This window comes from Ceratotherium simum, chromosome 1, assembly GCF_057802395.1.
Source record: "Ceratotherium simum simum isolate JZ-2026a chromosome 1, ASM5780239v1, whole genome shotgun sequence".
Lineage (NCBI taxonomy): Eukaryota > Metazoa > Chordata > Mammalia > Perissodactyla > Rhinocerotidae > Ceratotherium > Ceratotherium simum.
In genome coordinates, this window is record NC_141900.1 from 90,893,467 (window position 1) to 90,906,384 (window position 12,918).

At 41.4% G+C, this 12,918-nt stretch overlaps 1 protein-coding gene across 1 annotated transcript in view; it reads left to right on the forward strand.

Moving 5' to 3' along the window:
• The first annotated feature begins 11,307 nt into the window (after positions 1-11,307).
• LOC101398111 (stimulated by retinoic acid gene 8 protein-like) overlaps positions 11,308-12,918 on the forward strand; it is a 13,097-nt gene continuing 11,486 nt past the window's right edge. The window contains exon 1 of the mRNA XM_087434348.1: positions 11,308-11,319. Coding sequence (XP_087290474.1) covers positions 11,308-11,319 — 12 coding nt within the window. The remainder of the gene's footprint in view (positions 11,320-12,918) is intronic.

Here is a 12,918-nt window from a genome sequence, read left to right on the forward strand (position 1 = left end):
ACAGGCAGGATCTGTCCCTGGAAGTGCCATAACATGGGGTACTTGCAGCACACCCTGGGTTCAGGACATTGTTCTGATGGGTTCTAGATAGTTCTGGAGGCTACCCACTCATCCTGCATGTTCTGGGAGCCCAGGAATGGTGCTGACCTCAACCCTGTGCTACAGGACACCAGGGTAGAACCAGCTACATCCACTTCTTCTGGTAACAAAGATTCCTACAGGAGTCCAAGCCAGATCCCTTAGTATTCTGAGCACTTTCTGGTGAGGTTCCCGGGCAAAGAGTGTATAATGTCCCTGGGCATGCACACTGGATGTGTTAGTTAATTCTATGTGTTAACTTGGCTAAGCCATGGCACCCAGATATTTGTTCAAACATTATTCTAGATGTTTCTATGAAGGTATTTTTGGATGAGATTAACATTTAAATCAGTAGTCTTAAGATAAAGCAGATTACCCTCCATTATGTAGGTGGGCCTCATCCAATGAGTCAAAGGACTGAATATACCAAAAGACTGACCTCCCTGGAGGAAGAGGGAAATCTGTCAATGACTGCCTTCAGACTCGAAGTGCAACTCTTCCCAACCTGCCAGCCCACCCTGCAGATTTTGGACTTGTTAGCCTCTATGATCACATGTGCCTGTTCCTTAAAATAAATCTCTCTCTCTCTCCATATATATATATGTATGTGTGCGAGTACATCAACCTATCTATCTATATATGTGTATAGACGTGTATGTGTGGGTACATCCTACATCCTATTGGCTCTGTTTCTCTGGAGAACTCTGATCCACTGACTCTACAGAGAGAATGGGTTCACCTGGCTCTTTACAGTTTACACATCATAACAACAGTGGTTCCGCTCCACTGAAGGCCTCCCAAATGCTTTGTTTCATCTCACCGTTAGAACCTGACACACAGGTTATGTCTTAGGATCTAATCCTAGTCTGTCTGATGCCAAGACCCAGCTCTCAACGCCTCACTGCACCGTCCTATGACACATGAGCTGAGCGACCCCCAAAGACTCCCCCTGGGGATATGCGGAGATTGGAGCTTTGCCAGCACTTCGATGTCCAAATTGAGGGGCAGCCAAGGCCTTTCCAGGCAGCTGGGCAGGCAGGGCCTTCTTGCTTGGGGGTTGCCCGAACTTGTGTCAGGAAGAATGGAAAGAGGAGTGCTCATGGCATTGGTGCTCAGGCCAGCCACCCCCAGTAACTCAGCAAGCCAGGAACAAGCCAGCACGTGGGAAAGAAGAAATGTGTGTTATAGAGGTGCCAGCACATAGTCGGCCTTTAAGGAACACGTACTGGCTCTAACTAGCCCTTCCCTCACTGCACCAGCCCAAACCATGATCCTATTTAGTCTATGACAGTGACATCATTCCCAGAGCAGTATGTGCCAGTGGGCCCCTGGTCAGAGTGGACCTCAGCAAATGCTGTGTCCTTTCTCCTCACAGCCAGGTGCTAGGAGTGTTGTTCCCACCTATACTCCTCAGCCCCAACAACCCTCTGCTTCCCTGCCCCTCTCCTGCAGGGTACATTGGATATTGGCACAGCCTGGGATGGATTTGTTGCATCAAACTACCCTCAGATGGTATTACCACTCATTCTCCTTTCCTCCCCACCAAGGACCCTTCCTCTATCTTGACTGATGAAATCTTCCTGTACCAGCCAGTACTGTATCTGTCAGAGAAAAAATCAAAAGGATAGATATATGTGTAGGCATAGAGATTTATTTTAAGGAATTGGTTCCCACAATTGTAGAGACTGCAAATCTGAAATTTGTAGGGCAGATCAGCAGGCTGCAAACTCAGACAGGAGTTGATGCTACAGTCTCCAAGCCTGTTAAAAAAATTAAACAAGGAGGCCATTAGGTTGAGGTGGCTCTGATACCTGGGAAGCCTACATAAGCAAACCAAAACTAAGCCAGAGTCAGTGTACTCAAATCCAATAAAGTGACATTTCAGAACAACCCATCACAAAATGATGTCAGCATCCATGGGCAGAGTGAGTTGTTCCTTTTGTCTCTCCCCTCTGAGTTACAACTAAACTGACATTCATTAACCAACAGAAGATTCCCTACACAACACAACAGTATTCCTGAGAGATCCACACAGCTATACATCTGAAGACAGGTGCACTGGATCCCCGGAAAGCAGTAGAATTAGGTGAGTAGACCCCTGCCCCTCCCTGGTGGCAGTGATCCAGGTTGCAGATCCTTACAAGGTGGCTGGCAGGACTGTGATTTGAGGTGGGGACAGCCAGGCCCACACATGAATGTTTTTGGAGTGGTAGTCCAGCCCACGGGAGCACCCACCTACCAAGGTGGCCCCGCCCATGCAAATGCTCCCTACTGAGTGGTGGCTCAGCCCTCGCAAAGGTGCCTCAACTGCTGAGTGCAGCAGGTCAGCTGAGCACAGCTCACCCATGTGAGCTGCAGCCAGTCTGTGCAAATGCAGAGCAGCCCAACTGGCACAACTACCAGTGGACAGGGCGGGATCAGAAAATGCAGCTTCTGCCCTGCCCAGTGGTGGTGGTTGGAATCTGCACCTAATATTACCACAAATGCACTGGCAGTGGATCAATTCATCAAACACCATGAAGAACTAGAGTAATACTGCAGAACTGAAGGAAAATGACAAGTCTCCAGAAACCAAACCTGAAGTAACAGAAGATTACAATCTAAATGACAGAGGATTCAAGATAGTTATCATAAACTCAATGAGTTACAAGAAAACACGGAAAGATAGTTCAGTGAGCTCAGGAATAAAGTTAATGAAGAGGAGGAACACTTCACCAAAGAGATTGAAGCCCTTAAAAAAATTAGACAGAAATTGTGGATATGAAGAACATAATTAATAAGATAAAAAATAATATAGAAATGATAAAAAATAGAGTAGACCTTATGGATTTCAGAATTAGTGACTTAGAAGATAGAAATATAGAAATGCAGGAGGAGAGAGAACTAAGATTTTAAAAAAATGAATTTTTTTAGAGAAATATCCAACCCAATTAGGAAAAGTAACATAAGCATTATAGGTATCCCAGAGGGTGAAGAGAGGGAGAAAGGAGCAGAGAGCTTGTTCAAAGAAATAATAGCTGAGAACATCCCAAACCTAGGGAAGGAACTGGATTTACATGTCCATGAAGCCAGTAGAACTCCGAATTACATCAATGCAAAGAGACCTTCTCTAAGGCATTTAATATGAAAACTGTCAAAAGCAATGACAAGGAGAAATACTAAGGGCAGCAAGGCAGAAGAAAATAACCTACAAAGGAACCCCTATAAGGCTTTCAGTGGATTTCTCAGCAGAAACCTTAGAGGCTAGGAGAAAATGGAATGATATATTCAAAATACTAAGAGATAAAAACTTTCAGCCAAGAATACTCTATCAGGCAAAATTATCCTTCAGATATGACAGAGAAATAAAAGTTTTCCCAGACAAACAAAAGCTGAGGGAGTTCATCACACTAGACCTGCCTTACAAGAAATGATGAAGCAAGCGCACCTACCTGAAACAAAAAGGCAAAGGTTTACAAAGCTTTAAGCAAGGAGATAAATAGACAGACAAAACCAGAAAATTGCAGCTCTCTAACAGAAAAGGTTAGCAAATAATTATAACATAAACAATAAAGGGAAGGAAAGCATCAAAAATAACTATAAACACTTCAATTTAGTCACAAACTCACAACACAAAAAAGAAAATTTGTGAAAACAATAACACCGAAGGGGAAGAGAAAAGGGATTGAACTTGCTTAAGCTAATGGAGATAAGAGGCTATCAGAAAATAGACTATCTCATCTATGAGATCTTTTATACAAACCTCATGGTAACCCACTAAACAAAAAATCAGAGGAGAGCCACAAATCATAAATAAAGAAAAACTGAGAAAACCATCACATAAAACCACCAAACTGAAATGGCAGTGAGAAATACAAGGGGAAAGAAACAATGGAAATATAGAACAACCGGAAAACAAGGGATAAAATGGCAGCATTACACCCTCGTATATCAATAATCAGTCTAAATGTAAATGGATTGAATTAGCCCTCAAAAGACACAGAATGCCTGGATGGATCAAAAAATAAGACCCAACAATATGCTGCCTCCTGGAAATACATCTCAGCTCTAAAGACAAACATAGGCTCACAGTGAAGGCATAGAAGATGAGCATTCCTCCTGTTCATTAGTATTCCTCCTGTTCATTAATTTTATTCCTGAGCACACTGAAATATCTTTCTGTATTTTCTTGCAATTGATTGAGTTTATGATAACTATTTTGAATCCTCTGTCATTTAGATTGTAATCTTCTGTGACTTTTTGTCCAAGCAAAAGACAAACAAAAGAAAGTGAGTGTTGGAATACTTATATCAGACAAAGCAGACTTCAAGATAAAAATGATAATGAGAGACAAAGAGGGGCGGTATATAATGACAAAAGGGACATTCCACTAAGAGGACATAACACTTATGAATATATATGCACCTAACACAGGAGCACCAAAATATATAAAGCAACCATTAAGAGACGTAAAGGGAGAAACTATCAGCAACACAATAATAGGGGGGGACTTCAATGCCCCACATACATCAATGGATAGATCATCCAGACAGAAAATCAACAAGGAAACAGTGGCCTTAAATGAAACACTAGACCAGATGGATTTAATAGACATATATAGAACTTTCCATCCAAACACAGTAGAATACACATTCTTCTCATATGCACATGGAACGTTCTCAAAGATAGACCATACGTTCAGAAACAAGGCAAGCCTCAATAAATTTAAGAAGGTTGAAATCATATCAAGCATCTTTTCCAACCACAATGCTATGAAACTAGAAATCAACTACAAGAATAAATTTGTGAATGCGACAAATATATGGAGACTAAACAACATGCTACTGAACAACAATTGGATCAGTAAAGAAATAAAAAGAGAAATCAAAAAATACTTGAAGACAAATGCAAGTGAAAACATAACATGCCAACTCTTATGGGATGCAGCAAAAGTGGTACTAAGATGGAAAATTTATAGCAATACAGGACTACCTCAAGAAACAAGAAAAAATCTCAAATAAGTATCTTAAACAATACATAACAGAACTAGAAAAAGAAGAAAAAGGACCAAAGTCAGTGGAAAGAGGGAAATAATAAAAATTAGTGCAGAAATAAATGAAATAGAGAAATAAAAAAATAATAGAAAGGATCTATGAAACTAAGAGCAGGTTCTTTGGGGAGACAAACAAAATCGACAAACTCTTAGCCAGATTTAGTAAGAAAAGAAGAGAGAAAGGGCAAATAAAATTAAAAATGAAAGAGGAGAAATTACAATGGTTACCACAGAAATACAAAGGATTATGAGAATACTGTGAAAACCATATGCCAATAAATTGGATAACCCAGAAGAAATGGATAAATTCTTGGACTCATACAACCTCCCAAGATTGAATCAAGAAGAAATAGAGAATCTGAATAGATCAATCACAACTAACAAGACTGAAACAATAATCAAAAGCTTCACCAAAAACAAAAGTCTAGGGGACGCGCCCAGTGGCATAGCGGTTAAGTGCGCATGTTCCGCTGCTGGCTGCCCAGGTTCGGATCCTGGGTACACACTGACTCACCGCCTGTCAGGCCATGCTCTGGTGGTGTCCCACATACAGCAACTAGAAGGATGTGCAACTACGACATGCAACTATCTACTGGGGCAGCGGGGAGGAAAAAAAAAGGAGTAGTATTGGCAGTAGATGTTAGCTCAGAGCCAGTCTTCCTCAGCAAAAAGAGGAGGATTATCATGGATGTTAGCTCAGGGCTGATCTTCCTCACAAAAAAAAAAAAGAGGAAATAGAGAATCTGAATAGACCAATCACAACTAACAAGATGGAAAGGATAATCAAAAACTTCCCCCAAAACAAAAGTCCAGGACCAGATGGCTTCTTTGGAGAATTCTACCAAACACTCAAAGATTTAATATTTATCCTTTGCAAACTATTCCAAAAATTGAAGAAGACAGGATGCTTCCTTACTCATTCTATGAGGCCAACATCACCCTGATACCAAAACCAGACAAGGACAACACAAAAAGGAAAATTACAGACCAACATCACTGATGAACATAGATGCAAATATCCTTAACAAAATACTAACAAATAGAATACAGCAATACATGAAAAGGATCATACAACATGATCAAGTGGGATTTATTTATTTATTTATTTTTGTGAGGAAGATCAGCCCTGTGCTAACATCTGTCAATGCTCCTCTTTTTTTGTTGAGGAAGACTGGCCCTGGGCTAACATCCGTGCCCATCTTCCTCTACTTTATATGGGACACTGCCACAGCATGGCTTGCCAAGCAGTGGATTGGTGCACGCCCAGGATCTGAACTGGCGAACCCTGGACCGCCGCAGCGGAGCGTGTGCACTTAACTGCTTGCGCCACCGGGCCGGCCCCTCAAGTGGGATTCATACCAGGGACACAGGGATGATTCAACATCCCCAAATCAATCAATGTGATCAATTCCATGTTAACAAAATGAGGAACAAAAACCACATGATCATCTCAATAGATGCAGAGAAAACATTTGACAAGATCCAACGTCCATTTATGATAAAATGCGTATGGAAGAAAAGTACCTCAACATAATAAAGGGCATATATGACAAACCCACAGCCAACACTATACTCGACAGTGAAAAACTGAAAGCCATCCCTCTGAGAAAAAGAACAAGACAAAGGTGCCCACTCTCATTCAACATAGTACTGGAGGTTTTAGCTAGAGCAATTAGGCAAGAAAAATAAATAAAAGGTATCCAAATTGGAAAGGAAGAAGTAAAACTCTTGCTGTTTGCAGATAACATGATTCTATATATAGAAAACCCTAAAGAATCCACCAGAAAACTATTAGAAATAATCAACAACTACAGCAAAGTTGCAGGGTACAAAATCAACTCACAAAAATCAGTTGCATTTCTATACACTGATAATTAACTAGCAGAAAGAGAAGTCAAGAATACAATCCCATTTGTAACTGCAACAAAAAGAATAAAATATTTAGGAATAAATTTAACCAAGGAGGTTAAAAAACCTATACACTGAAAACTATAAGACATTATTGAAAGAAAACAAAGACATAATGAAATGGAAAGAAATTCCATGCTTATGGATTGGAAGAATAAACATAGTTAAAATGCCCTTATTACCTAAAGCAATCTACAGATTCAATGCAATCCCAATCCCAATCTCAATCCCAATGACATTCTTCACAGAAATGGAACAAAGAATCCTAAAATTTATATGAAATAACAAAAGATCCCAAATAGCCAAAGCAAACCTGAAAAAAGAACAAAGCTGGAGGCAACACAATCCCTCATTTGAAAATATACTATAAAGCTATAGTAATCAAAACACATGGTACAGACCGAAAAACAGACACACAGATTAGTGGAACAGAACTGAAAGCCCAGAAATAAAACCACACATTTATTGATAGTGGCTCTTTGACAAAAGAGCCAAGAACATACGATGAAGAAAGGACAGTCCCTTCAACAAATGGTGTTGGGAAAACTGGAAATCCACGTGCAAAAGAATGAAAGTAGACCATTATTTTACACCATACACAAAAATTAGCTCAAAATGGATTAAAGACTTGAAGCCATAAAACTCCTGGAGGAATATATAGGCTGTACACTCTTTGACACTGGTCTTAGCAGTAACGTTTCGAATACCATGTCTACTCAGGCAAGGGAAACAAGAGAAAAAATAAACAAATGAGACTACATCACACTGAAGAGCTCTTGCAAGCCAAAGGAAACCATGAAAAAAATGAAAAGACAACCCACCAACTCAGAGAAAATATTTGCAATCATATATCCAACAAGGAGTTAATCTCCAAAATATATAAAGAACTCATACAACTCAACAAGAAAAAAACAAACAACCCAATCAAAAAAATGGGCAGAGGATATGAACAGACATTTTTCCAAAGAAGATATACAGATGGCCAATAGACACATGGAATGATGTTCAACATCACTAATTATTAGGGAAATGCAAATCAAAACTACAATGAGATATCACGTTATACCTGTCAGAATGGCTATAATTACCAATACAGAAAACAATAAATGTTGGAGAGGATGTGGAGAAAATGGAACCCTCATACACTGCTGGTGGGAATGCAAACTGGTGCAGCCACTATGGAAAATGGTGTAGAGACTTCTATAATATTAAAAATAGAAATACGGGGCCGGCTCGATGGCGCAAGCAGTTAAGTGCGCGCACTCCGCTGCGGCAGGCCGGGGTTCACCGGTTTGGATTCCGGGCATGCACCGACACACTGCTTGGCAAGCCATGCTGTGGCAGTGTCCCATATAAAGTGGAGGAAGACGGGCATGGACGTTAGCCCAGGGCCAGTCTTCCTCAGCAAAAAGAGGAGGATTGGCAGATGTTAGCTCAGGTCTGATCTTCCTCACACACAAACACACACACAAAAGAAATACCATATGATCCACTTATCCCACTACTGGATATTTATGCAAAGAACATGAAATCAACAATACAAATGATTTATGCACACCTATGTTCATGGCCACATTATTCATAATAACCAAGATGTGGAAGCAACCCATGTGCCCATCAACTGATGAATGGCTATAGAAGATGTAGTATATATATATATACAATAGAATACTACTCAGCCATAAAAAACACAAAATTGTCCCATGTGTGACAAAATGGATGGACCTTGAGGGTATGATGTTAAGCAAAATAAGCCAGACAGAGGAAGATCAACACCGTATAATTTCTCTCATATGTGGAAGATAAACAAATATATGGATAAAGAGAACAGATTAGCGGTTACCAGAGGGGAAGGGGGTGGGGCGAGGGCAAAGGGATAAAGAGGCACATGTGTATGGTGACAGATAAAAACTAGAGTATTGGTGGTGAGCACAATGCAGTCTACACAGAAACTAATATATAATAATGTACACCTGAAATTTACACAATGTTACAAGCCAATATGACCTCAAGCAAACAATTTTAAAAAAAAGGAACAACCCACCGCAAATAGCCAACCAGCTTCCCTAAATAAGGCAACTGTTTAAGCTATAGCCCATCAAACAATTTCTTTGCTTTGCTTCAGTGTCTTCTCTATAAAATCCAATGGGAGAATTGGAGAGGATTTGAAGAACAGAAGGGTAGAAGAAGTGATGTGACTGCTCTTGACTGGTTTGGGAAGCATCCGGGCCCCCCTAGAGCTAAGCCCAGGTCCTGGATCCACAGCATATTTATTACAGCACTTTATATGGGCAGGCCTTACCACTTTAAGTCTACCATATGACACATTCACAAAATGGGACTTTTTAAAAGATAATAGTAATAACAGCAGGTGTGTATGCTGACATAAATTATCAAAAGAAAGAGAAAAGTTGATGAGGAAGAGGGGAAGAATTTCATTTTTTGCTGCAGTGAATCCTTGAGTAGGAATGAAGGGATGGGCTCTGGAGCACAAAGGGAGGCAGCCAGCTCTAGAGAAGAACCAGATGGTCCATTCATTGTAACAGGAGGGAAAGCTGAGGATAGGGGTGCAGAAGCTGTAGGTGGAGAGATGTGGATGCTTCTGATTGCAACCCTACAGAGCTCTCAGTGAGATAGGAAGCTGAGAGTCAGGATGAGGACAGAGGTGGAAGGGTCTTCTGAAGAGAGAAAAAGAGAGAGCAAGTGGACTTGGGAAAGGTGGCATGACTGCTGGGCAGCATTGAAGACCCACATGAAGTTCATGGTTATGAATCTAAGATAAGAGCAGTCAGCTCAGTTCAGCTGCATGGGCGCAGGCACAGAGTAGGTGAAAGTTGCTTTTGATCAGCATTAAGGTTTTGCCAAGTGAATGCAATGAAGAGAGACCAATGGCGTTAAGCATGCAAGAAAGTGATTATTGTGACTGACCATGGAATTGAAGCTGGGTAGGAGGGAAGAGAGGACAAGAAGGAGGTGGGGGGACAGTAGATTCAGATCCTGGCCAATTAAAGGGTTATTTGACTGGAGGGACTAAAGGTAGCAAGCTAGAAAAATAGACGGCAGGGGGCAGTGGTCAGAGATTGCTCTAAACTGAGACTGTAGGAGGTGGGTTGCAAGGTCCAGACTAGAATGTGGCCACAGGAATGAGCTGCTTAGATGGTGTGAAGGACCAGGTTATTGGAGGAGGAACAAGAGGCCAGGGTGGGGGAAGGATGAGCTATGTGGATATGAAGTCATCAACTATTAAGACAGGAGGATGGTTGGAGAGACAGTGACCGATGCACTGACATCCTCAAGGAAGGGGGATTAGTAACTGGCGTCTGTAGATGCCACCAACAAAACAGTGCACGGGAGGAAAGTCTGATGGGGTGAGGTTCAAAGCAGAAGTAGAGTGGAGATGTCCTGTAGGAAGTGGAATTAAAGTTCTTCCCCATTCTCACTATCCTAAAATAAAATGTTAACTTCTGTTTGTTAATCAGCTTCTAGTAGAGTTTTACAATGGTTACATTTCATTCAAGTATATTATGTTTTATAGCAAAAAGAAAAATGTGTGGAGGTCTATCACAGATTTTGTAAAGATACTTGTCAGTTATTCATGGGCTAAGACTGCAAAATGTCTTCTAAGAACAGACTGGATACATTATAAAATCAAGACAGGCTGCTTATATTAGCAATTAAAAACTGTTCAAAAGAGCAGAATTGGTTTAAAAACTTCACCGGCTAATGGTGAAAAAGAATGCATGACTTTTCACCTACTAAGGTTATATGCAAGGAGGACGCCCTCTGTGCTGACTCTAGCCAGTGTATTTGGGAGTGTAGAAGTGACAAGGTGACCAGGAAACCCTACTGCCAGTGGGAGCTGACTTGGCTTCACAGGGAGAAAGTTTAGAGACAATAAAGCAGATCTGTAAGAGTTTGATCTTTGCATATCAGTTTCCCCCAGGGTGGCAGGGTCTTCAGGCTCACATTATTAAGGAACAGCTGCTATACTATAAAGTTACTATTATAGGATTTTTAATTAGGGATGGCAGTAGGCTGAATAATGGCTCCTAAAGATATCCATATCCTAATCACCAGAGTCTGTGAATATCACCTTATATGGCACAGGGACTTTGCAGACGTGACTAAGCTAAGGATCTTGAGATGGGGAGATTTTGCTGGATCAACTGGGTGGGCCCTTAGTGTAATCACAAGTGGCCTTAGAAGAATGAGGCAAGAAGGTCAAAGGAGACAGAAAACGATGGGAAGATGGAAGCAGAAGTTTTAGAGATGCGCTTTGAAGATGGGGAATGAGTCCCAAGGTAAGGAATATGGGCCAACTCTAGAAGCTAGAAAGGGCAAGGGAATGAATTTTCCCCTGGAACCTCCAGAGGAGTCAGCCCTGCTGACACCTTGATTTTAGCCTTGTAAGACTCATTCCAGACCTCTGACCGCCAGAACTCTAAGAGAATAAATTTGTGTTGTTTTAAGACACTAAGTGTTTGGTAATTTGTTACAGCAGCCCTGGGAAACTAATATAGGGACAATTAAGATAAAGTCTTCAAACTCAGCACTTAGAAAATTACTTTGCCTAGGATACCCTGAGATACCACATTCCTCCCTGGAATGTTTCTGGTAGACCCAGTGGGGAAGGCTCTCTTCTCTTTGCCTTGGCAGTCACTGTGGATGGATGTAAATCTGGGGTGGTGTGTGGCCATCGTCCTCAGCTGTAGTGGGAGAGAATGAGGCTAACAGGGAAGGAGAAGCAGTGATGGGAGTGGGGCAGAGTATATGTGTGTGTGTGTGTGTGCGCGCGCGTGTGTGTGTGTATGTGAGAGAGAGATGGAGAGTACACCTGAAATTTTTACAATGTTATAAACCAATGTTACTGCAATAAACAAAAAATAAAAAAAAAATAAAAAATAAAAAAAAAAAAAAAAAAAAAAGAAAGACAGAGAAAGAGAAAGAACCATCAGTTCTCATCCTTAAGATCCTAGTTCATACAATTCCTCCTATGGTTTTGTGAGCTCTCCCATTGTCCTTCCTTCCCAGTTACAAGAACCAATAAATCTCCCATTTTTTGAGTTACAGTTTTCTCATTTCCAGCCAAAAGGGCCCTAACCAATTCCACAGAGATCTCCTATGTGGCTCAGCAGAGAATTAGGGGGCTAAGGCCACCCACCTGGCTGCACCAGGGCAGAGTGATCTGACTTATTTCACTTAGCATAATACCCTCGAGGTCCATCCATGTTGTTGCAAATTGCAAGATTTCAAACTTTTTATGGCAGAATAATATTCCTGTGTGTGTGTGTGTGTGTGTGTGTGTGTGTCTGTACCAAATTTTCTTTATCCATTCATCCATCAATGGACACCAAGGTTGTTTCCATATCTTGGCTACCGTAAATAATGCTGCAATGAACATGGGGATGTACATATCCTTTCGAATTAGTGTTCTCATTTTCTTCAGATAAATACCCAGAAGTAGAATTGCTGGATCATATGCTAGTTCTGTTTTTAAATTTTTGAGGAACCTCCATACTGCTTTCCATTGTGGTTGTACCGATTTACATTCCCAGCAGCAGTGCAGACAGTTCTCCTTACATCCTGGTTTCTGTGGCACCCTTCAGACAGTCTCCTGAGGAATCCTGGGAGCAGAGGGTAAGCTGGCACACTCCCACCTCACCTTTCCTATCATGTTCCAGTCTCGGCCAGAAAGGGAGGTAGCGAGTATAGGAAGAAGTGCAGAACTTTGTGCCAATCCCACAGGGGAGGCTGTAGACCTCTGATGCCTTCGGAGTCTCCTCAGACACTTTCTGGATTTGATCCTCTGCCAGGAGGCCTCTCTCCTCCGGACTTCCTAATAGGAGACAGTGAGCAGTCAAGACCAGGCCTTGATGGAGCTGGGCGGAGGTGGGGTGGGG